The sequence below is a fragment of the Micromys minutus genome, assembly GCF_963924665.1.
Source record: "Micromys minutus genome assembly, chromosome: 19".
Lineage (NCBI taxonomy): Eukaryota > Metazoa > Chordata > Mammalia > Rodentia > Muridae > Micromys > Micromys minutus.
This window is the reverse complement of record NC_137954.1, coordinates 35,423,678-35,450,399: the sequence shown is the minus strand read 5'-3', so window position 1 is coordinate 35,450,399 and position 26,722 is coordinate 35,423,678. Positions and strand designations below refer to the sequence as shown.

Sequence of the window (26,722 nt, the reverse complement as noted above, 5' to 3'; positions counted from 1 at the left end):
GCAGGTTGTCTGGAATGGTGGTGGTGCCTGGGGGTAACAGATTGCTGCTGCTTCTTAAAGCTATGAAGGCAAGGCCAGCCTGGTCAACATGGCTATTCCAGCTATCCTGGCCAAAAGGACAGTCATAGGTATCAAGGACAAAGTGTCTGGAAATGACCTGGACAGAAAGTAGAGAGGGGGACAGCCAATGATGGAAGGGAAACTGACTCTTAATGACCTGTGACTAACTAGTCAAAAACTGTGGGTTGGCTTCTGGGTGAGCAGGGGGTGGGGTTAGGGTCTTCCTGCACTAGACATTCATCCCACAGGCTTGCTCTTGCTGTGTGAAGACCACCAGTGACTGAAACAGGACCACTGCCTTAAAAGCCGAGCAGCACAGGCTGGCTGGTTGTAAGTCTGCCAGCCTGTTTGGGTGTACAGAGTAGAGTCTGCTTAAAAAAGAAGCTGGAATTAACTACACAATCTAAGCACTCTGTGGCTTGTCTTGTCTTCCAGTCTCAAGAGAGATCATTAGGTCCTTTCCCATCCTGATCTGATGACAGCTGTGTAAGCTTCTAAACTAAAGACAAGAAAAGGAAAAACAAAACAAAACAAAACAAAAAAACCAAACCAAAACAAAAACAAAACAAAACAAAAAAAAAAAAAAAAAAAAAAAAAAAAAACCAGAAACCAAATCTTTGCGACATATAGCAACTAGATCAGGGGTTCTCAACCTGTGGGTTGCATATCAGACATCCTACATATTCCATGTTAACATTAGGGTTCCTAACAGTACCAAAGTTACAGTTATGAAGTAGCTATGAAATAATTTTATGGTTGGGGGTCACTACAAGACAAGGAAGTTGTATCAGAAGGTATATATGCAGCATCAGGAAGGTTGAGAAACACTGGGCTAGAGGGAACTGAAACTCTAGCTGAGCCTGGAGGCTCTACTGTGGCCAGGAGATAGAAATTTTATTCCTGTGACAGTGGATGAAGGCACTCGAGCAGGTGTAGTCTTCAAAGTGTCTCACTCTCCTGAAGACTGGCAGAAGACATCATTGCTGTACAAGAAGGTAACTAGAGGAGGGGAGGGAGAAAGGAGAATGTTGGAAGCAGCGGTGGGTGGGGGTTGCGGGGGGAGGATTCTGGACCTAGGAAACATCACAGACACCTTTTGCCAGGTGAGCATAGTATCCCAGCCTTTCTTTGAACAGGTCCATTGTAAGGCAACTCACAAAGTCCCTGTCCTTGTAAAGACTCAGCACTGCAACCTGTTCTGCTGTTTACTGAAACAAATGCCTCATCTCATATCTTGAAAATGTTTTATTTTGAATTCTGCTTTTCCTCAGGCTTCATAGCTTCACAACTGAGTTCTATTGCTCCTCTAATGTGACCTTAGGTCAGCCATCTATCTGTCTGGTGTCTTCAGTGGGAAACTGGGACTCAAGGGTTATGGAATAGCAGCTCCTTCCATCCCTCCCTTGCTGCAAAGGGCCCAGTGCTAGTTCTGAAATAAAACAGCTAGGCTCTGCCCCTGGTAATGACTATGTGGAGAGATTTTGGGAATGATTTCTGATTCTTAGAACTAGGCTTTGAAGCTATTGTCCTAGAGCTGCTCAGGAAAGGTATTTAGTAGGGTACCTGAGTATGAAACATAACACCCGGCACTACTTTTAGCAGATGCCTTAAGCTACATGGAACTGTGGGAGCCTTGCTCCATAAGCGTGCTTTGGACCACAGTGACCCAGGAAGGATACAGCAGTTGAGTTTTCAAGCTTTTCAGTGGTGGTATCTGGCAGGCCAATGGCATCAAAGTCCACAGGGGCCATTAAGGAAATGAAGAGCAGCACTGCCAGGAAGTGGGGCAGGGCTACCTGAGACAATTCCTAGCACATGCAAGTTCACAGGACTGGAGTGGCTGCAGAGGATGTCCATGCTTATCTGAGGCCCACCTTCTTACTAGGCAACTGGGATAAATGGAACAGTGAAAACAGTTGTGAAAATGAGGGCAAAGTGGTTTCTGAGTACTTTCTGGGTAGAGGGCACTGAACTATGGGGGAGAAGTAAGACTCTGGTCTGGGCCTAAGAGTCTGGCAGGAAAATAGAATGGAGCAGAACTGGCCCTGGAGTGTAGGGCAAGTGACATTGACATTGGGGAACCTGACAGGGAGCCCATCCAATCACTTTTCCATGGTCTACTGAACCCCATTCCCAGCCCCCTCCCTTTATTTTAGTCAAGGTAAAAGAAGTGCTGGCCTTGTCTTATGGGAACTCATTGTGCACATAGGCTGAGTCCTTCTTAACCAGGCCCCAAAACTGTGACTCCTTCCTCACTCTGTCTGCCTTTCACTTGGTCTGCAAATGCACGCCAATATCTTATCTGCTTATTAAAAAACAGCTAAGAAAGTCTCAAAATGACTTTTGCTTTTAAGTTGCAATATACCTGCACTGTAGGAAATTTAAAGCATACAGTCTGGGAAAAGAGAATAGACAATCTACCAGCAGGAAAGAAGGACTTCTGTCTAGATGGGGACTTAATCTGATATTTTCAATACTTTGTATAGTATCTGAGTGTAACAAATACCACTCAGTATTTACTAAGTGAATGAGTAAGAATGTCACTGCAAAGAACGTCACAAGACTTGGGTTTCAGTGTGAGGCTCTGAACTTGATCCTGGAAGAAACAGCATTTTAGCTGGATCACAAGGGCTATGAAGGCTTCCTGCCGGCAGAGCTGAGAGGGTCTTCAAGGAAGGGACAGAGTATGTATGGAGTATCGGTGTGACAACTTCCTGTTAAGCTCAAAGGACCCTCCGTGGCAAGAACAGAAGATGAGGGCCTGGGCGTGGTGGTGATGGATGACTATGCAGGGGGACAGCTGGTCTCTGCAAGTCATACTTCAAATACTGGACTTTTGGGCTTAAATAGGACACGTGGGCAGAGGAGATTAAGAACTTATATAAAGGAATCAGATTCAGCCTCTAATGGGGGAGCCAGACTAGAAGGCCCAGAATAAGACCATGTGGACTGGCATTAAGGTAGCACTAAGGGAAAGAGAACTGAAGAGAGGCACGGCTGAACAGCTTCCACTTGCTCAATGTAGCAGATGTAAGAGGGGCTGGAAATCTAAAATCTGAGAGGGTGGCCATTAATACATCCAGAAAACAAGGGCTTATTTTTAGGTTGCAATGGGGGCATTGTTACTGATGAAAAGCAGGAAGTATGGGAAAAGGAGAGAGAAACGCTGCTGTGAAAGGGGAGCTGACACCAGCACTGGCTTAAGGAATGCAGAGATTTCCTTACGGGTACTAAAAATACCCATATTAAAAAACAACAACAATCAAAAAACGTTGGGACAGCCTTCTCATAACAGACCATGCCTACCTTAGAAAGCAGGAAATTGTAGTAGCCTAAGGAAGAATGCAAAGCTTTGTCCACTTCAGTACCTCTCCTTCCAACCTTATGTCTCAATTCCAAGAGGAGCCCTCACAACCTGCAAACTCAGCCTGGAGCATCAGCCACACTTTGGATTTGCTTTGGATTTGCTCCTATTCACCGGGGCTCTTGCTTCCAGGGCCTTCCATGGCACCCTGACCTCCTACCTGGTTTCAAGCTTAGTTCAGGCTTTCCAGTCTAGTATCCTGGACTATCAGTGAGTGGACCTAGAATGTGCTATTGGGCCTTTCATTATGGGCATCTTGACTGTGAGGGAGAGATGTCACCACATCCCTGGACTTACCAACTGATCCATCTCTCATGTGGTCACTGGGTCTGGGTAACCACAGAATGTGGTTAGTGAGCCTTGCCCCCTAACCCTGTCTACAGTTCCAACCCTCATATTTCCTATGTGGTGTGGTTTGGAGGGAGGCCTAGCACCCCTGCAGACCTGTGCCGTTTACACCTGTCTTCTAGCCCTCATTGAGCAGAAGGCCTGGGTTCCATATACTGCTTCCAAAAAAAACTCCAAAAGCCAGTGAATGTTGGAGCTCACATTTTCCTAGTGTTTCTTTTATGACCCCCAAATTCTAGAAGCACACTAGACCAGGCAGCTTTAATTTTTTAGGTCTGCCTCTGGCAGCATAATTCAGACACAGTGTTCTTTTCTATTGACTTGAGGTAGGATGCTTCTTTGGGCTTTTATTTTCTATTTAGTAATTTTTTAGTTATTTAAAAAATAAGTATTTATAAAAATACAAAAAAGTTATTCACATTTTTACAAAACATTAGAAGATAGAAAAAATTACTCACAGTCTTACTATCCAAAATACAGCCACTGCTGGCATTTTGTGTTGTTTCCGTCTGGTCTTTTTCCATTCAGCACCCCTAAGCCTGCTCCCACATCCACCAGATTATGGCTCTTGGCACCTTGTACTCATAGTTCCCTCTCTGTAGTTCAGATAATGTTTACCTCTTAGAGCTTGAAAAGGAACTTTTTTACCAGATAATTAAGAGCTATAAAAACCAAATGTAATGTGTGTAGCTTTATTTGATCCCAATTTGGACCAATCAATTGGAGTGAACCAAGGAAATGTATTACCGACTAGGTTTTGGATGGCATTCTGACACCAGTCCTCACTGTTAGGTATGCTGAGGACACTGTGCTTATATAAGAAAATGCCCAGATTTTTTTTGTCACATATCAGAACACACATGAGTAAAATGACATATCTGTTGTTTGAGAATGAGCTCTTGACAGTACTGAATCTGGGATACAGGGATGGGGACTTATTGTGATGTTTCCTTACACTACATATAGTTGAATCCTTTCTAATTGAAGTACACATCATTCTAACACTATTTTTCTGCTTTATTTTATTATTTCTTTTATGAGACAGGGTCTTGCTGTGTAGCCTTGACTGACCTATCACGCACTATAAACGCAGCCGAGGCTGCCGCTGCCTTAGAATTATTCAAACTCCTGTATCAAAACACTTCTGTGTCGATATAAAGAAAGTGTCGCCACAGTCCCTGTACAGCTTTTTCTCCATCAGATTCCTATTTGTCTTGTTTTGGTTTGCTTGATTAAATGGGAGTTTATTTTCAAAATAGGGTTTATGGACTCTTGGGGGCCCTTGAGCCCCACTCATAGACCTATGTGGTCCAAAATGTCTTTAGCTATAATCCATGGCATTGCACAGCCTGCTCTGTAGACTGCCATTCATAGTAGTGGTCCAGAATTCCTGACCTGCACAGGACGCAGTGGTCACACTATTCCCCACTACTACACACTGGCAGGGAAAAGAGACCTGAAATGTTCTCACAGGACAAGTAAAATCCATTACTTTTCTATGTCTCAACACCAAGTACTTATCTTTGTCACTTATTCTTCATGAGGCAGGAGGATGACCTTTGGAGGAAAGCATGCATATAGCTAGCTGTGACCTGAACCGATAGTATTTTTTTTTTCAAACATACCATTTTATCTGAAGGAACAGCTGACATGGAAACCGTGGTTATTTAGACTTGGGTAGTTAGGACTTCAAGGAAACAACTGACACTGCTTATCCCTCATGTTACAAGTCAAACTTTCGAAAAATTAGAATCCTAGAAACCTTGCATCTGATACATGAGCTTGTGGGTTTCCTACTACTGAAAAGGTTGGGCTAGTAAGAACAGCAATGACACTAACAATGTGGTTTTAAAAATGCTATATACTGAAGTGTGCCCACAGTTAGAGATCAGCATATTAAGTCAGTACTTTCTAAATGGCCAGTATACATTAAAAAGTCATGGCTGGATAAAAGTTCTATTCTCAGTAGATTTTTATGTAACCCGATTAACAAAGTTCATCTGATACTGTGTTAGTCTGTCCGGGCTGCTATAACAAAATACCACAAACCAAGTGGCTTAAGCCATAGAAATTTATTTCCCACAGTTCTGAAGGCTAAAAGTTCCAGATCAAGTGCCAGCCAGTCCAGTCCTGGTGAGGACTGTTTCCACAACTCCAACACAGCAGCTGCTCAGCAGCATCTTCCACATGTCAGAGAAGAGACAGCAAGCTCTCTGCTGTGCCTCTTCCTCTTTTTATGGGCATGAACTTTACTGGTGCATTGTTGGCCCACTCTAATGACCTCATGTAGTGTGCACATGCATGTGTGCATGTACATGTATTTGAATGTATGCAGGCATTCCTGTCACAGTGCACATACAGAGGCCAGTGGACAATCTCAGGACTCAATCCCCACATTCTAGAATAGATTGAGACAGAATTTTCTGTTGTCTGTTGCTGTGCTGTGTAAGGCAGTTGGTTCAGAGCTTCCAGGGATTCTCTTTGCTCTGCCCTACCCTGCCCTTCATCTCAAAGTAGGGCAATGGGATAGCAATCACTCAACCGTTATGCCTGGTTTTACATGGTTTCTGAGGATTTGAATTCAGGCCCTCATGTCTGCATGACAAATATTTTTACCTACAGAGCCATGTCCCCAACCCAGCAGCTTTCTTTTTCTTCTTGTTCTTTCTTCATTCTCCTTTTTTTTCTCTCAATCTCTTCATTATCTTTTTCCTCTCCTACTTCCTTCCTGCTTCCCCTCTCATCTCTCTTTCTCATTGAGACAGTGTTTCTAAGTATCCCAGGCTGGGTTTCAGCTTGCAAGCTTCACGCCTCAGCTTCCATGATTACAACGCCAACAACAAGGCCTTATGAAGCTTCCCCAAAAAGGGCTCTTTAAGTGCTGCTTTGTTTCTGAGACTGCGCATGCCTGAAGACATACTATTTCACAGTTCACTGATAGCTTACCAGGGTATATTTGATGGGGACCCTGTCCTTCTAGACAGGAAGACATTTTCCTGCACTGTCACAAAGCTCCTGAGGCTGGAGTGAAAGAGTCCGAACTTGCTTTACCTTCTGGTCTATTGTGTATGTGGCCTCCTTTGGCCTTTCTAAGGTCTCTGGGTCTTTCCTTGTCTCCTACATCCTGAGACTTTATGGGGTTTGTACGTTAGGGATGGCACGCCCCCACCACTGGGTTTGCAGTGAGTTTTCTGCACCTGCAAAATCACATCCTTTAAGAATGAATGTTTTAATTCAGCATTTCTCCCATTTCCTCTGCTCTGGTTTCTGGAACTGTCACAGAGCAGGTTCAGGTAGGGGGAGTTTCAGATTGATCCTCTAATTTTCTTTTATTTGATTATTCTGGAATATTCAACTTTACTTTAAAATAGAATCATGAATCTCCATTTATTTCAATCCTGTTTTTAATCTTTAAAATCTCCATGTCCCCTACCCCCCACAATCCAGCCCTTTGAAGTTAGCTATCACACATAGATAGCTTCTGTTTAAAATTCTCTAATGGTTGTCAAGGATGGATGGTCTGCTGTATTTATTTTAGGAAAGATGCTTTCCACTTGGTTGTCTCTTCATGCATGAAAGTCAAATACCAAAGCTAGGAATGGTGACGGAGCAGGGCTGAGGCAGGGGGATCTCTGTGAGTTTCAAACCAGCATGGTCTACATAGCTAGTTCCAGGTTAGCCAGTTACATAGTGAGACCCTGTCTAGAAAAAGAGAGGAGGAGGAGGAGGAAGAGGAGGAAGAGGATGAGGAGAAGAAGAACAAGAAGTAGCAGCAGCAGCAGCAAAGAAATGACAAAGGCTCTCATTGTGCAGGTCAAGCCTCTAAGCTTTACTGTACTGTCCTGGACAGTGCTGGGTGGAAGGTCCTTAAGGATGCTCGGTGGTTATTCTCGATTACTGAGATTTCTCAGAGAAAGATGTTCCCACCTCTTGACTCACAAGAGTATAGGCCTAGAATCCTGCAGTTAAGATTCTTAACATTTAGATGTCAAGATCTGTCCCAGTGCCCCTGAGGAACTATAGTATCAAGAGTATTCACTGCCCCTGGTTTACTCACCCCTTATATTATCTATATATAACAAAAATCTCTAGGTGTTCTGCTAAGACCATAAGGGTCAACGCTGGAATGTTTACTCCCGGCTTAGCTCAGGCTCAGGCCTTCCCACGTCTGCTAAGTCAGTCTCCACTCCCCATTCGAGCTCACTCTCCTGCTTCCAGTTGTGTTGCTGTTGACTCCTTGCCCATACTCTTTGTCCTTGTGGGTTTATGCCTTTTTTTTTTTTTTTTAAAATCTCTTTACTGTTGTTTTAGTGAGGTTTTGGGATGGAATGGAAATCAATGTGGTTATTTAATCTTCCATCTTTATTTGAAACCTCTTAATAGCTAAATCTTTTTTGCTCCCATTATTATTATAGCATATATATTTCCCATGTTCCTTTATAGTGTTTGCAACCAGCTTTTCAGAAGTTTGTCCGAGTAAGCCCTAGGTCCTCAAGTATGACTGTGTTGTTTATAGCTGCTCACTTTGGAGGGTGGGGGAGAGAGCTGGTTTTCCCAAGTGTCAGCTTTACTCCTCTTCTTTGCTCTTGGTGTAGAGGGAGTGCTTGTGGATACCCTCTGTTCCCTGTGCTTTCCTTACCTCATGCTTTGATTCAGGTGTTACTTGACTCATCTTTGCTAATCTTTGCATTTCCAGCCATCTCACGGGAAATTGTAGCTCTCATGGCCGTCTTCTTCAGGACATGTCAGAGGAACATCAACTCCCACTGTCCGTTCACAACCTGCCTTCTAGCTGCCTTCCAGATGTACAAGTACCATCACCGAAGCCGTCTTCCACCCTCAGCTCCCACCTCACAATTAGTGCCCTCTGTTAGCTGGTAAAGAGTGAGTAGGGTCAGCCTTGCCTCCTAGGTAGGACTGGCTCTTCTGAGGATAGCTAGGACCCTTAAACTTCTTCCCTACGGCAGCTATCCAAGACTTTCCGCATTCATCCACCATGGAACCTCAGCCTAGTGCAGGCACATGGTGCTTACCATAATAGATAGGATAAGACAGCGTACATGGAGAATAAATGACAAAATAGAATTTGTTACTACCTTGCCTTCAGGGGTCAGCTTCCAGATCACAGAGAAGGTCAGCTTGTCAGTCATGGGGTTAAGGCTGCAGAGTTCCTCACACAGAAGCCTGGGAAGCATGGGGACCACCTGTGAACAGAGGAGAGTTTCTGAGCATCCTTGTCTAACCCACAGGAGCCTGTCCCAGGCACTTAGTCATAGTCTAGATGCAGTTTTCGTGAGCTTCCAGAGTGAGCTAAAGGTAAAGCAGGGTCACTCCTAGTGGCCTCTGCAGAAAGAGCACACTGTCTAAGCTCTGCCTGGGAAGTAGAAAGGGAGGGTATCAGACTGTAACAATTCTGTCACTGTCTGTAGTTACAGTCCAACCTCTGCATCCCCAGGTTCTGCCAAGGCTAGAAAGGTTTCTTCGGTTTTAAAATTCCATCTGCAGGGAATGCATAATAGACTTTTTTCTTGTCATTATTCCCTTAGTAATAAAATATAATAGTACATTAATGATTATAAATGATTTGGAGAAGATCTGAAGTCTATGGGAGGAGTGAGTTAGAGAGATGGCTCAGCAGCTATGAGAACTTACTGTTCCTGCAAGAGGTCTCGTACCCAGCACCTACATAGTGGCTCAACCCAGTTCGAGGGGATCTTATGCCCTCTTCTGGTCCCTGCAGGTACCAGACATGCACAAAGTACATATACATACACACATATACAAGATTAAAAATAAAGATTTAAAGTATATGGTGGAGGTTTGGGGATATAACTGTTCTGATTGAATAACATACATAAGAATTTAATATCTAAATGTAAAATCTTATCAAGGTAAAATAACCAGTTATTTAATTTAGTAATTCTATATACCATAAATTACAAAATTACGTTGGAGTATAAAAAGAATAATACAATAACTAGTACAGTTGAAGTTCATAAATTCAGATTTATAGATTAACATTGGCCAACCAATCACCCATTTTGAAGGATTTTCAAAAAAATGTACTATTTATTTATGTGTGTGTATGTGTGTGTGTATATGTGTGTGTATATGTGTGTATATGTATGTATGTATATGTGTGTGTATGTGTGTGTATATATGTGTGTATGTGTGTGTGTATGTGTATATGTGTGTGTGTGTATGTGTGTGTGTATGTGTGTATGTGTGTGTATGTGTGTATGTGTGTGTGTATGTGTGTGTATGTGTGTGTATGTGTGTGTGTATGTGTGTGTGTATGTGTGTATGTGTGTGTGTGTGTGTGTGTGTGTGTGTACACCATGGCACATATGTGGGGGTCAGGGGACAACTAAAGGGAATTAGTTCTCTCTCCTATATAGGTACTAGAGATTGGACTCAGATCATCAGGCTTGACAGCAAGCACATTATTCACACAGCCATTTTGCCAGCCCCAGTTTTGCAGCTTTTAAAGCCTGAATTATTTTTCTTACTTATTTTAATCTCATAATAATAAACTTATCTTGCTGGTTATGGTGGCACACACCTTTAATACTAGTACTCAGGAGGCAGAAGTAGAGGCAGACGGATAGATCTCTGTGGGTTTGAGGCCAGCCTGGTCTACATAGAGATTTCCAGGCCAGTTAGGGATATATAAACAATCAAATAAACAGTATAAAAATCTAACTATAACCTGTATTTTTACAAAATAACTTGTCTTTAATATACTTCAAATGATGAGAGATAGCTGACACTGAATATTATTTATATTATTTATTATATCAGAAGTAAATTGCTTTCCCCACCAAGATGCTTTGCCCTCTCTCCCTCCTGCTTTTAAATCTATTCCTTCTCCCATATTTTTCTTAACTATAACAGTACTGTCTACTCTCTTTCCCAATTGAAATAACATTTTAAGCCATTTCTTTCCTATACTTACTGTAGACTAACCTGACATATACTGTTGAACCCTGTGCTGGGTTCTTTTCACAGGGAAGGGGGGTCTGTTACACTTAAATTTGCTACAATTCTTAATTAGTAAAATCAAAACCAATCCCCATGGCTTCTCTCACTTTGCGAAGCTTCTGTAATATGCTGTTCCCATAGAAAGCATGTCCTTGGTGTGAAAGAAAAAATTTAAGAAGCATGGCCAATATTGGTAACAAAAATTAACAGCTGTTTGGCAGTATTCTGCAAGTTTTACACCGAATGACTACTTGAAAAGTTTGGTACCAGCTTTTATATGAAAGTGTTATCAACATTTTCTCTTTTTCTTGTCAGTATTTTTATACCATTAGCCCAAGTGACACACACTATTTGCTATTTTGTTTGTTTGCTTTGAGACAGGGTCTTGTGTTGCCTAGGCTTGCCTCAAAGGATGGCTTTGCTGAAGGTGACTCTGAACTTCTGATTCCCCACCTCCTGAGCATTGGGATTATAGGTGTTCATGGCCACAGCTGGTTTATGCTGTGCTGGGAATTTAACCCAGGGCTTTGTGCATGCTAGGCCAGCTAGAGCCTTAGCACCACACTAGCTTTAGTAATAAGTTAAAAATGTGTTCTAAATATATGACATTTTCTTGTATGTCAAATGTTTTATAAAACACTGCATATTTATCTACACCAACACACTATGTCATACTGTGAATTTATGTGTCATATTGTTTTGTGACAAAGTTACAAAGATTTTTATATAATTTCAGCCTTTGAACTATGCTGTAAACTGAATTGTACCTACCCATTTATATATTGAAGCTGTAGTCTCCAGCTTTACAGTATTTGAAGACAGGGTTATTGAGTGATAACTAAGGTTGAATGAAGTCATAAGGGTGGGACCCAGTTACACAACACTGATTTTAGAAGATGAGAGGACAAAGAACACACAGTCCATCTATCTCACCAAGTAGGTGCAGAGGTAAGGCCATGTGAAGACACAGCCACATATGAGCGAGGCAGAGGTTTTCACCAGGAATCACACTGGCTCGCACCTGAAACTGGGGAAATTATGTAGGTCTGTTGTTGAAGTCACCTAGTCTGTGGTGCATTATCATGGTGGCTGTGCAAAGCCCACACATTTTCTGGGTTGCACTGTCAGATGATGATACCAGATGTTCTGTAGAAAGTGGCTGCAACGATTCATTCAGTGCTCAAGATTTATTTTTGTTGTTGCTTTTAACTGGACAATGTTCAAGGACATATCATACTTTAAGTCACAACATTACTTCAGTCACCAGGCTTTAGTGTTTGTCAAAAGAAAGACACTGTATCTTGGGTTTAGAGTGGACCCAGAGAGAGAAAACACTGATGGGAAAAACAGGTGAAATTCAAATAAAAGAGAAAGTGTAGTCAACAGCAGTATACCAAAGGGATCTCTTAAGTTATACATTTCTAAACTAAGTTACACATAAATATAATTTTATGCTTTTTATAATAGTAATCTTGATCTATTTTCATAAACAAGTACGAGGCTAAATTTTATGTATAAAATGAAGAGTGGGGTATGGCTCAAGGTTTTAAGATCATCAAGCAGCTGAGGGTAATGCAGCAGAGGCAGCCGCAGATGGAAATAAGGAAGGCTTTGGACAGTGACCCCAAGTCAGACCTGGGCCAGGTACCTCTTGATAATCCAGCATGTTAGGACAATTCTAAACATCAGTTTTCTTCAAAGCAAAACAGCTCTGAAATGCCCAATAACAATCAGCTGACAGTGTCCAAGCCCTGTTATCACTTGGCTCAGCTTTCCTAATTCAATTCAGCCCTGTGTCCCAGTACTCCGCTCTAACGCTCCCAGCTTGAGCCCCTAAGCCCTCCCACTGCAAGCCCCTCACCTGCCTTGCCTGCTAGCTGCTCCAGCTTGTGTACTTGGTGTTCCCAGTTTCTGGAACACCTTTTTGGACACTTTGCTTCAGGCAAACTTTGGCATATCCTTCCACACTCAGCTCCTTGCCATTTCCATGCTAATCCAGACTCCCCCAGGCAGAGAATGTACTGTTTTATAGCTTCCCTGATCTTTCACAGAGGCTGTGGGACAGTCCCAAAGAATAAGCTACTTGCCCTGCCCTCCATGCTCTCCCATAGCACTTCTAAGGCCCTGACCACACTGTGTCCTGATCTCTTGTTTGTTGCCCCTACTCCAGGATATGGAACCCCCAAGAACAACGGCAGGTCAATCTGCCTCTATCTTTCTATCTACTACCTCCTCACAGTAGGCACTATTAGTACACAGATGTCTGACTTCTGCTACAAGATAAATAACCTAGTGTTTTCTATGTCCTGCCCCCCCACTCACTCACTTGTGCAACAACAAAAACAAAAAACAAACAAACACCAAATCCCAACAATTTATGAAATCCTTGCTAACAGATCTATAGCAGCAGCTTTAACAAAAATTGTCCATAGCAATTAGCATTTTCAGTAGAAAGGGGAGATTTGTGGCTACCGTCTGGAAAACAGAAACAAAAAACAAAAACAAAAACCTACTATCACACCCTGTAGCTGTCCAGGTTATCAAAACTGTTTTGTTCCTCCAACTCGTCAGATGCCAAAGACCTCAAGTTTCATGAAGAATCTGTGGCAGCAGAATTGCATTTATTTTTAAGGGACAGTCCTTTCAATAAACTTTCTACTAGATCTTGGGGAAGGAATCGGATGGAATTCAGAGGAAACAGTCCATGTTCATCCAGTTTTGTAAATAGGTGGTTAGGCCGATGCCTTTCAAAGGAGAAGAAATTAAGAGGTTATGATCACATTTGTGGTTTGGCACATCACAGCCTCTCATAAATCCATTGGTCCTCCAGGGGTCACTGTGCATGCGTTCCTGCTCAACCCAGAGTACAGCAGGCTTTCTTGTGGAAGAAGACTGGTGAGGTGGGGCTATTCTCTTAAAAACCACTTTCTCAAAACTCTGCCCAGGCAGGTGAGGAGGGACAGAGGTACCCTGACCCCATGCAGTGCATTGCCTGAGTGAGGCCTGTCACAGTATCTGGAGAGATTCTGGTCCAGAGTGAGGTGCAGAGCACCAAGATAACCAGGAAGAAGATCTCTCTGTAGACAAAGTCCTGACAGCATTAGGCCAGTGCTCTGTGAGGCTTGATATGTTTCTCCTGGTCCTGCCTGAATCACACTATCTGCTTATTATGGACTTTCATCACAGTTCTCCAGATGCCCGACTCACACTGTCTTAACTACAAGTCATGTAACCAATCTCATAGTCTGCCTTCTTTGTTTTTGGGATCCTACTGGCTAGACACTGATGGCGGCAGGAAATGTGCTGGGCTGTATGTTGATGCATCAACAGTCTCAGATCCTGCCATGCCTTGATAGCATCTTCCCCAGGCTTCACACTTGTTACTTCTCCAATTCATCTACCTTCTCACTCTCTCTCAGCAGAAAAACTCAACTCTTGAATACAGAGAAGGCAGACTTAAGTCCTTTCTAGCATGTTCTATCAACTACCTCTTGAGCCAATTTCTCTAGCTTTTCAGGGATGCCCTGCTCACCTGGTTCACTTCCCCGAGTGCAAAGGTGTAACTGCCATTAACTCCAGACGATATTCCTCTGCCAGTCACTCCCTGTCTCTCCACTTGAAACTTCTCAAAATGGTTTATACTTCTCATCTTCCATTCTTTTCTTAATTACAGAAATTACACACTCCTTGTAGGGATTTTAGATTCTATAAACCAAGACTTGAAAGCACAAACACCATGGGATGCCAGTTCTTAGCATGTTAGCATGATGGTACAAGCCCATGCTTTCATTTGTGCACACATGATCATATGGGGGTAATATATATATATTATATAGTCTATACCCATATTTTTTTTTCAAAATATAGAACCAATGGACACTCAAGACTGGCCTATCTTGTACCCCCTTTTGGGTTGTTTCCTCACCTTCTGTCCTCTGTTCTCCTTCCTGCCTCCTTCCCTTTGGTTTCTGCTCTATCTGCTCTGCATTCTGAGCCCTGCCTCTTCTTGGAATCTAGACTTCTCTGTTTTGATACCTAAATCTGGACATGGATTCTCTAAACACAGCATGAGAACAGAGATCTGGGTGTTTTCCTCCCTCTGTGTTTTCATCTTCCCTGTATTGATGTTTTTGTAAGAACAGTATCTTATCCCCCATCAAATGAGCAAATAAACAACAAAACTTTTCCGAATCATTTAAGAAACAAGACACTGCCATTCCCACTTCTCCATTCCCTCTCATCTCCTGAACTATTGGGTATTACCCTGTGACAGCAACAGTCCTTGCCTACGACACCCAATCAGTGACTGTACCTGAAGGTCTGGCATTCTAAACCTCTATCACGCGATTCTCTTTGTCTCTATTTACAGTGTTCAAGTGTGGACACTTGTTTTCCCTCTTTGGATATAGTCTATAGTTTCCTAGGCCAGTGAGTAGAACTTCTGTTATAATTTAAAGATGATTTGAATGTTCTCTCATTCAAGGAGTTGTACAATCAGAGCTTGTTTCTCAGTACAGTAGTGTTGACAGATAGTAGGATCTTCGAGAGATGAAGCCGATGCTGGCTCCTTCTTTCATCCTAGCTGTCTGTCAAACCATATGATCTTTTCTTTTTATACAGTCGTTACTATACTATCTGCCTTGAGGTGATAAAAGAGGACCTCACTAGAGATGGCCTTATGTTGTTTGGACTTTCAGGATTCAAAATTCAGCATGCACCTTTAATCCCAGTCTGTGTGTTAGAGGAAAGGAGATCAGGGTTCAAGGACACCCTCAGCTACATGGAGAGTTTAAGGTCAGCACTTTTTCTACCCTCTTCCTGGGAGGTCCCTAGTATCTATTTCTATCTATCTAGACATTTTCCTAAAATGTGAGATATTTTAAAAGCTGACCTCTGTGTCATCTTCTTGACCTTGCAATAGCTGTCCCACTCTCTTTCCAACCTAGATAGACATAACTGTGCTTTCTTCTCTGAACTTCTGTAACTAAGTTAGCCCAGTGTACTGGAAGTGCTTATAATGTGTCACCCTTTTCTGATCAGGACCAGGACCAGTATCTCTTTCAGCTTTGCATTCCTGACACCGACAGTCCTCAATATTGCTACATGGAGAAGAACAAGAGATCTGGCAGCAAAAAAGGGCAGAATTGGGGAAGGTTTCAGATCTAAGCCCAAAGTTCAGTCTGGACAGAGCTTAAAGTCTGGCTGCAGAGAAAGGAGTAATGACAGGACCCTGACTTTCTAAGCATTCTGGACCAGGGCTTGGGAGAGTTGAGGGAACTGGTCATTTAGGTCAGTACACCACTGCCCAATACTGCTGGGTGGGGGTACCAACAAGACTATAAAATCTTACATGAGCCTCAGAGAGCAGAAACATCTGCTAAAGCCACAGCGGACAGGCTGGCCAAGTTCAGCAGTGGGTGAGCCAGGACAGCCCTGTGACCAGTTGAAAGGGCCACAGAAGGGAAGAATCAATCATCTGGGTGCGGAGGAACAGGAAGGATGAGTAGTGACATCAGGCCAGACACTTACAAGTAATGGGGGTCTCTTACTGTCTGAGAGGTCACACTGTCTTTTTAAGCCAAGGTCTTGGCTGGCTCCCCAGGTAACCCCTCATTCCTTCAGTGCACTTCAGATCTGAAGCATGGCAAGTTGGGGTTTTCTCCTTTTCACTGGACTTGGAAGTTTTCACAGCAAGGCATGCTCATCTAGCTCCCTGCTCATGGACTAAAGAAACCTAAAGGAAATAGATAATATATTCGCCAGCCAACATCTCTGCTTAAAGGGTCTCCTTTTTCATATCAACACTTCCATGAATTCAGAATTTGAGCAACTCTTTGCTACCCAGTTTGACATTAACAAAACAGCAACACTGACAACCTGCTGGTGTCAGAAAGGAACATCTTAAAACTCTTTGGACTCTACATGAAGACAGGCTTCCAATCCCAATCTTTGATCTCTATTATAAAGCACTACCAATAAAATATCCTCGAGATTTATGGGCGAGCTTTCATCCGAGCCATTTCACACCTAAAATAACATGCATGGCTGGGCCGGCAGACACACAGCTTAGGTTTAGGTTTCGACTGTTTAGGTTTTCTTTTACTTTTAAAACTTAATTCACTTACTTATTTTTTTTCCTAATTACCTTAAAACTTAAAATTAAATTGTATTTCTTTTCAAGAGAATATATTGGCTGAGCAGATGTCACAGTCTCTGAAAATAGGTTCAAGTTCAGATACATAGTTGTCCCCATCCTAAGAGAACCATCTTTGTCAAAAGGAAGGGTGGGTTTTAACATTTAAACAGACACTGTTTAAATTTATCTCTCTCTATGAGTCCGTACACTATGAGTCTAATCTCAACAGGAGGAATTTCATTTAAAGCCAGTGAGTTAGGATCCAGACCCAAGACTTGTTCCTTGTATATTGTCCTACTCTCTAGGATCATTCCCCAAACCAAGATTGTGACTCTGACCATCACTCATAAGTCAGCATCTCAGTGAAAAGAATCGAGAGCCACATTTCCTATCCATGGGAAATCAACTGGAACTCCCACCCCTGTTCTCTGTAGTGACAGAGCTGGGAAAAAAATGATTTGGCCAAACAAGAGAACAGAGAATATACAGAGGGAAAGGCAGCTGACCCGCTTTTAAGAAGACCTTTATAGGCAAAGTAAAGTGAAACCAGCAGAAAGTTCCTGGACACAGCCCTTTAAGAAACAAAGCTGAGTAGGAAGAAAGGTCAGAGCAGTGCTTCAAAGGCATCAGAATGCACAGCTCCTTCTGTCCAAGGTTGTGGGCCGGAGCCTCAAGCTCCTGCCAAGCTGGAGGCAAAGCTGGGCAGTGGAAGTTCACAGCCCTTCTTCCACCAGCTCCCCACTTCAGAGGTTAGCAGCAGAGCCTCAACCAGCACCACCAAAGAGATACTTGAATGCTGACAATCACAATAAAGAAAAGGGAGGAAAAGGAAAACACTAGTTATTGATCCAATTTTATTCTTTTGGTTTCTAATTTTGAAACAGAATTCCTGGCTATAAGAGGAGATTGTAGCTTTGAGACAAGACAAAGCCTACAGCTCAGAGGAAGAGGCTTCAAAGGGGTCTAAAGTTTTCATCAAAGGGCAGAGTTAAACTATTGCAAATGACAAGTGTTTCACACTTATACTTTAAGTGTAAGCAATTACTTCCCATCTCTACTCTACGGTTTTTGTAGTTACAAGAAATCTGGAAGCTCATCTTCTCTCTTATAAGTCTAGATCAGGGAAAGCCAGGTTTGGCCAGCATCACTGTCAGGCAGGAAACACACATGGGACACCTTCAGCCCGAGGTCAAGTAGAGTCATTGTACAAGAGTCAGAACTGCCCTCTCAGAAGGGTCAAGCAAGAAGGGGCACTGGAGTTTAATTTTTTTTTCTTCAAGATAGTACAGATACCAGAAAGAGGCAAAGTAGAATAGAGGCCACTCTCCAAAAAAGTGTGTGTGTGAATTTTTTGTGTATGTGAGTGCAAGCATGCATATGGAGGTCAGAGGACAACTCTGAGTGGTGGTCTTTACCTTCCAACTTGCTTGAGAATTGCAATAATTACCAAAGGACTAAACCTTTCTGAGGAACATCATGAAATAGGAGTTCAGACAGCCAGAAAAGCATGTGTTTTCAAGGTTTTGCTTGTCAAAGGGAGCAAGAAAAAGAGGGAGGTGTCTTATAAACAGGGTAAAAATGCTCAGACCCAAAGGTATGTGAAAACCTAGATACTGGTGGACCTCTTTTTAAATTATCTGCAGGTTCCCTATGTACACAGAGACCTCAGAACTTCAGCTGGGCACTCCAGTAATCATTCCACCTAAAATAAACAAGGAGCTGAAGAGGCAGCAGCCAGACTATGAGGACACACTGCTTGTGAGGCAGAGTTCATGGCCTTGTGTTCTTTTGCCAATAGTGTGGGCACACAGGCAGCTTGTAGTGGTCAGATTAGGAAGCTGTACCCCTTCTTTGAGTGATGACATTTGGAAATTCTCAGAAAGGAGTGGGTGTGGCACCTGGCTAGTCTCTGGTCCCTGAGAGCTGGGCCAAACAAGCAATATCCAGCTTCAAGAACGCTTTGGGGTGGGTTGGCAGGAGTGGGGGCAGACATTTTACCTTGGTATAGTCAATGTTCTAGAGCATGGGATTGGGGAGGGAAGGTTCAAGCCATTCAGTTCATGGTAGCTAGAGAAAAAGTGAATGTCAAGACAGCTCCCCATCCCCCCCCAAAAAAGATGAACCAAAATGAGCAGGTGAGCAGATTGTTAGAGAACAAAAGAATGGAAGAACTCATGAAATAACATGGAAGATAGAGATGAGTCACATATTTTCTTTTATTTACAGCTATCTTCAGGATACTGCAATGCCTTGTAGACACTTGGTGCTTGGTAAATACTTGTTAAAGGGATGGGTTCTCATAGTTACTTGTAGGGATATGCCAGTTACATAGAGTGGAACAGATTTATCTCTTTCTCCATCTGCCCCTCCCTCTCTCTCCCTCCCATTCTCTCTCTCTCTCTCTCTCTCTCTCTCTCTCTCTCTCTCTGTGTGTGTGTGTGTGTATGTGTGTGTGTGTGTGTACGCGTGTGCGCACATGCGGGTATGTATGTACATGTGTGTAAAGATCAAAGATCAACAATAGGCATCTTCCTCTATCACTCTCTGTCTTATTTTTTGAGATAGAAGCTTTCACCAAGGCACAAATTCATGGCTTGGCTAGACTTGCTGACCAGTGAGTCGTGGGGCTCTGTCTCCCCCACTCCCACTCACGCTAGTATCACAGATGCATGCCATCATATCCAGTTTCATGTAGGTGCTGAGGGTCTGAATTCAGGTCCTTATGCTCACATGGCAGATATTTTACTTATTGAATAATATTTCAGCCCCTAGAAAGGCTACAATTTCTTCCTTTCATAGCTGAGGTGAGGAACATCTAACAGCAAAAGAACCCATCTTGGGGACTCCATGGGCTACCTGTAAAGTGTAGGTCAGGAGAGGACTGGTTCCCACATTTAGAACAAGGATTGAAACAGTTTCTCACAGGCTCTTATAGATAGTAATAGTTATTACATTTTGTTGCTATTATGTGAGAGTGGCCATAAATAACACAAAAGATTGGATGTTCTGGGTTCCAACCAAACTATAGAGAAACCGGAAGCTAGTGTGGGTTGTCTCACAGGCCCTTCTTTGGAGCAATAGTTTGAATACAAGCATTTCCCCTCATTTCTTTCTGAAGCTGACCACTGTTGTAGATACTTATGTGACAAGGATACTCTGGAGCTGTAGCTTGGGATGAGTCTTGGCTTCTTTTAAGAGAATGTGCAGTAGCAAAGGCAAGCATATTCCCAGCATCAAGCCCATACTTTAGATATTGCTAGATCTGAGAAAAGATTCAGAAAAGGCATGTTTTTTGCAAATTAAAAGCAACACTAAGTGGGTGCACTTAGTAAAGTCTAGAACCTCAAAGCTGACTTGTACCTTCTGGACCAAGTAGACACTTGTGGCTCTCTCAGCAGCTACCTTATCCAAAGAGGATCCTTCAGGAACGAAGTAACTCACATCAGCAATGTGGACGCCCACTTCGAAGGTACCTGTAAGCAGATAGGAAGGAACATCAACTTGGTTGGAAGGACAGCAGAATTCCACAGGGATCCGCTCCATGGGTTTATATCACTCTTACAGGTTCAGCCCCAAAGCATGGTCACTGTTCTCTTTCCTCATCCCACACTGAACAGATGGTGAGGTTTCTGTTATGAAAATGGTACACTCATTTTCACAAGTATCTCCCATTTCTAAAGGCTACTAATCTTTGAGTAAATCCATCATCACATTTGCAACAGGCAGGCCTAGTGGCGAAACAATAGTTTGCTTGTTCCTCTCTCCTGCCCTTTCTTTCTTTCTTTCTTTCTTTCTTTCTTTCTTTCTTTCTTTCTTTCTTCCTTCCTTCCTTCCTTCCTTCCTTCCTTCCTTCCTTCCTTCTTTCTTCTTTCCGTTCCTTCCCTTCCTTCCTTCCTTCTTTTCTTCCAATAGTCCAATCCCTCCAAGGACCACCAACAAAGTAGTACTCAGGTTGGTGGGAATGTCCATTAGGGCCATAGGATAAGTAGTTTATAAACTTAAGATTTACCCTTGAATGTCATGTAAATTAACTTTCAAATATGATATGCCATATGAACATAAATATACATACATGTTGATATACACATATGTAATACATACATGGATATACTTATATGTATTTATGGAAATACACAAAAAAGAACATGCTCATAAAATAGGCATTTAGCTTAAAGAAAGAAAGAAAGGTACATTGGAGATACAAACATAGGATTGAAGGTGCTTAAACTGAGCATGCACCTGATGCAATTTCTTATACCCCATCCCTGTTGGCAGTGACTATTCTTGGCATTAGGCATATGACTCAAATGCTTTTTTTTTTTTTTTCTGAGCTTGGTTTTAGGGGTCAACATGGACTTCATCCAAGACCAAGTATCTCTCCTGTGAACTCAGAAACAAAGGACCGTTGCCAGGAATCACCTTCATGTGCATACTCAAACCAATACAGTAAAAGAACAAGTCTATGAAATAGGGGAAAATCCAAGGTGACCTCATCTGAACTTCAGGATCCAGCTGAGGTTAAACCTAGTCTATTTGTCTGCTTGGACGTTTCTGAGCTAATGTCTTTTGGTTCTGACTCATTGAGAGTCACATCTGATATCAAGGAGCTTATTAGCACACTGACATTTGCTCTCTTAGTGACCTGTGTGACCAGACATTCTTTTGTTTTTTAAATTACATTCTTATTTATATGCATGTATGCATGGGTGTGGGGGGGTGAGCATGCCATGGGATACATGTAAATGTTAGAAGAAAATTTGAAGAAAGCATTTTTTTTTCTTTTAACCCTGTGAACCCTGAGGGTGAAAGTCAGATCCCAGGCCTGGGGACAGGAGCCTTTGCCATAGAACCATCTGATTGGCCCACCAGACAGTTGATATGGAACATTTGTAGCTTTTACTTCTTCCTTGTTCCTTCTTCACTAGAGGTAATTCTTACCTTAGGTTTAAAAAAAATGAGTACAAAAAAGAAGGGATAGAATTTATTCTTCAATTGTTCTGACACACAGAGCTCCTCCCACAAAGTATTCCTTGGGTTTCTCTGTTCAGCCTTATAACATGCACAAAGGAGAAGTCAAGTCCAAGGCAGCCGATGGTTGCTATGGGGTGGTACAATGGGCTTATCTTCCACAGGTTGGTTGGGGAGCTGGCATAAAGCAGCCTGGCTCCAAGTTGAGCAATCTCACTCTGATAGGCATGCAGCTATGCCGCTAGTAACCCCACCCGCGATGCCTGAGACCCTAGGCACTTTAAGTGACCACAGGCAGAAGTCTCAGACGGCTCAGCTTCTAAATTCTGATATTTTAAGTATTTAAAACCAACACTTGGAGAAGGTAAAATAAAGTCTTCTTTTGAAATCAGGATATAATATATGGGTCTCACAGGTAAATATTGACTGAAGGAAAGAGAGATGACTATTACATCATGATATGCACCATAATTTTAAACTCAGGCACTGTGTTACTATACATGAACTTTGTGAACTTAGTGAAAATTGACAAACTGACAAAGAGTTCATTACAGAAGATAAAACATGGTGGAGGCCAACCAAAATATATTTGAGGGACTTGAATTTCATTCTGAATTCCCTGCAGAGCCTCTCAACCCAGCAAAAGATATTCTCTTATTCTCTACTTTGGACACTTTTTATGAAAACCCTAAATAAATATTTTATTACATATATTTTCATAATGTGAACTTGTAGAACTCTTAAGACAGTGGCACTGAAGTTTTTATTCTATGAAAGAAAACAATGTACCTCAAAGGTCAGGCATGCTAGTGTTTGCTGTCAGGATACCAAGGACTAGTGCTATGTTTTTAAAATGCTCTCTTTTAATGTCTAATAAACAATTTAAAACTATTTCTTAAAATTAAAAAAAATAGCTTTTATCTAGTAGGGCAAAGGGGACTCCCGTGAGTTCTGAGGAGCACTGAAAGCTGAGAGAAAGATTTTTTTTCTCAAGGCCATTCATGCCTGTCCCAGTTTTACAAAGGCTGCAAAGCTCTTAGGAATACAAACATTCCTTTGAAAGAACCAAAGAGAATATCAGAACCTCTTCACTTGTGTAAAATACTAATAGACTTGAGGCAGGGTTTAGAAACCACCTTTGCAAATCCAGTTTCCCAGCTGGAGCAACCACTTCTAGACAGGGTCCTTGTCCTGTCCTTGGGGGCAGGGGGGGGGGGGGGGCTCCTCCAGGTGGTCACTTGGTCTGTTCTTAAGGGTTCCATGTATGAGAAAGGCTTTTTTATTTTTAAAACGATGTTTACTTATTTGTCTTTTTGGTAGTAATTGTGAGCGTGTGACACAAGCAGAGCTTATGGAGGCAGGAGAGGACATCAGATCCCTCAGTGCTGGAGATGGAGCAGTTGTGCACTTCCTGAGGGAGCCCTGAGAGAACACATATGCTCTTAATTGGTGAGCTGTCTCTCTAGCCTCAGTGAAGGGCTTTCTTAAATACACCCATGATACAGAGAACGAATCCTCTTGCGGATGCCACCATTAGACACCCACACATGGAAATTCAGCTTTTAGGGAGAACTGGGCCTAATGAAATTAGTAGATAAACTGATGTTAGAGGACAAACGCCCATGAGAGTGAGAAGAAGTCTTGCTGATGGAAAACAGTAAAGTACTTCATAATCTATGACAACTACATGAACATAACTGCAATGGTGTTCACAAAACTGCTAATCAGGCATGGCGATGTGTCTCCATGATATATCACTTGCCTATCATGCACAAAACCCTGGGTTCAATCCTTACCCTTCAAATGCTATTCAGAAGAGCAGGAATGACCACCTTTAAAATATATCTCTGTTCCAGGGTGTCTGAGTACAATCTAACACTGACAATAACCACACCCAACAGATTGCAAGGATAAATCACCTGAGGGTAGAGGAGGGTGCTAATCACTGGTCCAACAGAGCCTGGCCAGGATGTGATAAACCCCAATTCCAAGCCAGATTAACTCCTGCACTTTTGTTTCTTTTATCTCCCTCATTCCCCCCCACACCCACAACCCCCATCCACAGTCACTTCCAGGACAAGATGAAACAGCCTAATTTTCTGTCTCAATGGGCCACAACTCAAAAACCTCCCTATCATCCATGACTCAAGGGAAGCCACATTCTTAGCTTTGGATGCAGAAGTCCTTTTCCTATCCTTGTTCATAGCCACACCCCTGTCCCTGAAGGCTCTTTTGGTTCTCACTGCCAAGCTCCTTAACCACTTGTATCAGGGCCTGATTATGGAACAACCACTAAGCCATTAACTCTAGTTCTCTTTAATTAGAAGAATAAGTCCTGGAAACCCCAGCAGTTCCTTTCTAAATCTCTAGCTGACAGTCAGCTTTAGCTGGAAGCAGAGAACTTGTCTTAACCAGAGGTTTGGCCAGCACTGAGGACTGCCTAGGCAAGGGTTGGGGAAATGGAGGCATTGGCAGTCTTTCCTTAGGGCAAAACTAGGCCCTTCCAGACATGGGTCACTTGAGTGTACCTATACCGCTACTGAGAAGGGCCTTGGTGGCACAGGACATGCCGCACAGAAAACAACAGTATCTGCCGTAATAAACTGAGGATTTGTGTCCTCTCCAAATTCACTAAAGCAACAAAAGCACCTTATGGAACAGATGAGAGGAAACCCAGGATGCACTCAGGCCTCTGCTGACCAGTCAGACTTCACTCTACTGTCCACACTTCCCCAGTCTGCCCAGACCTCTTGCCCACCACCCCCACTTTACTAGAATGACCATCATTTCCTTTAAGGAAGATCATCCAAGTTTCTCACTGCTCCCTGCCATTGCACAAACCTGTTGGTCACACAGAAGATAGTGCTCTTTTTGAAATACAGGTCTACCTGTCCCTCCCCAGAGTCCCACTGCTTTGACTGCTCCACTCTTTCCACAGTGGTATCTTGTCACTTCAAGGCAACTAATTTGAAACTAACAAAGTCCTCACACCTGTCTCTCCCAAGCCTGGAACTCTAGCTCCTCTTCTCCCACCTATTCCTGACAGCTCCTGTTGTCCCTCACACTCCAGGAAATGGTAAAAGAGGGCTTTCTTTGGCAGGACTGTCCTGAGGACCTAGACAAAGCTGCACCATTATCCCTTTCTGTGCCTTCCTAGAGCTTTTTATTACCTGTCTCCCAACATCAGTTACCATGTGCTCATTACCAGTTACGTTCCTACCCTGTAATCAGCTTGAAGGACAAAGAAAAGGCTTAATGGATAGCCAGTGTTTCACATCAAATGAATAAGCAGGAAAGTTAAAAGAAAAGGCTCTAGGCAGGCAGGGCTGTGAACAGTGGCTGTTCTAACTGCCCATGCAATGCCAAGTGTCCATTGGTGGTCTGCACACAGAATATCTAGTCTAAGACTTCATCCTGTTTTTTTTGTTTATTTTTTGTTTTTTAAGATTTAGTTCATTTATGTGAGCACACTGTAGCTGTCTTCAGATACACCAGAAGAGGGCACCAGATCCCATCACAGATGGTTGTGAGCCACCATGTGGTTGCTGGGAATTAAACTCAGGACCTCTGGAAGAGCAGTCAGAGTTCTTAACCACTGAGCCATCTCTCCGGCCCCGAGATTTCATCCTTTAGGTGACTTCAAAATCAGGACTTCCCAGTGTAGTCTACTTCATTCTCAGATAAAAATGGCAAGTATGTGTCCTTACATTTCAAAGCCAAACCATTTCCCTAGAATTTTTATTTATTGCTCTAGCTCCAGCTTACAGGCTGCTCAGAACAAGCCTACATCCTGAGGGGCAAAAATCTGTCTAAGAGAAATAGAGGAACAGGGCTGGTCAAAGGCTGTGGCTGCTGCCAACAGCCAGGGGCTGCTAGAGCTGCTCTTCTTCAGGTGAGGTTCACATAGCTTCGTTTTGAATTATACCACAAAGTCCTAATATTCTCTCCAATACGCTCTTGATAAGCACCACCACTCATTCAGCCACCTGCTAGGAAAGCTCCTAGCATGTACGTGTCAAGCATTTTCTGGAGACTGGGGCATATTCATACAGAAGGGCAGGCAGAGTTCTGTTCTAGCAAAGAGAGAATGATGGCAAGTAAGTAAATAACAATATTAAGATGTCTACTTAAGACAGTAGAAAGGACTTCAGGTAACATAACAACATGGGAGAGAAGGCTTGGCATGTCTCTTAGTTATGACGACTTCTATGAAGAATACACTGAGAACTGAAAGGTAGATTCGACTATGTCAAATAATGAATGGTTGGCAGAGAATATCCAAAACAAAGGGCTAGGAGTAGAGTAAGCTTGAGCCTAAGAAACAAAGAGAAGGCAGGATGGGAAGAGAAGATAGGAAGTAGAATCCTAGTGAAGTAGGTGGGCCTAAGGACAGGCATGCGGCGTCAGGATGTAGATTTTATTTCAGCTGAGATGGGAAACCATTGGAGAATGGAAAGAGACAAACGGACCTTAAGGAGTATACCAGGTTCGCATTCTCATTTTGCTGCTGGGCTCATTCTGCATACCAGGTGTCTATTGTGTGGGTTTATGGTGATACTAAACTACAAACAATAACCTCAAAGAAGGTCTTTATCTCTGAAGAGTGATATTGCCAGGCAAAGAAATGAGCTGTCTGGCAAATTGTCTATATAGTAAGCCAGGCAGAGGATGAAAGCATTATCACCTACAAGACTCCCTTTCTTCCCAACACAGCAGATGTTGGACTTAGATGGGCACCCAGCCAACCTGTGATGGGAACATACTGCTCTTGGGGATTACTCTCTTGACCCCATGACCAGTGTTTCCAACCTGTAAGTTTGAAGAAAAAGACAAATCTGCTTTGAGAGCTCAGGAATGATAAGCTG

General features: G+C 42.7%; 1 protein-coding gene across 3 annotated transcripts in view; it reads right to left on the bottom strand.

Moving 5' to 3' along the window:
- Positions 1–26,722, bottom strand: part of DIS3L2 (DIS3 like 3'-5' exoribonuclease 2) — a 311,663-nt gene that overhangs the window by 62,634 nt on the left and 222,307 nt on the right. For all 3 annotated transcript variants that reach the window (XM_080933037.1, XM_080933039.1, XM_080933038.1), the window contains 2 exons: positions 20,250–20,362; positions 8,869–8,976 (listed from right to left, as the gene is read on the bottom strand). In XM_080933037.1, coding sequence (XP_080789163.1) covers positions 8,869–8,976; positions 20,250–20,362 — 221 coding nt within the window. The remainder of the gene's footprint in view (positions 1–8,868; positions 8,977–20,249; positions 20,363–26,722) is intronic.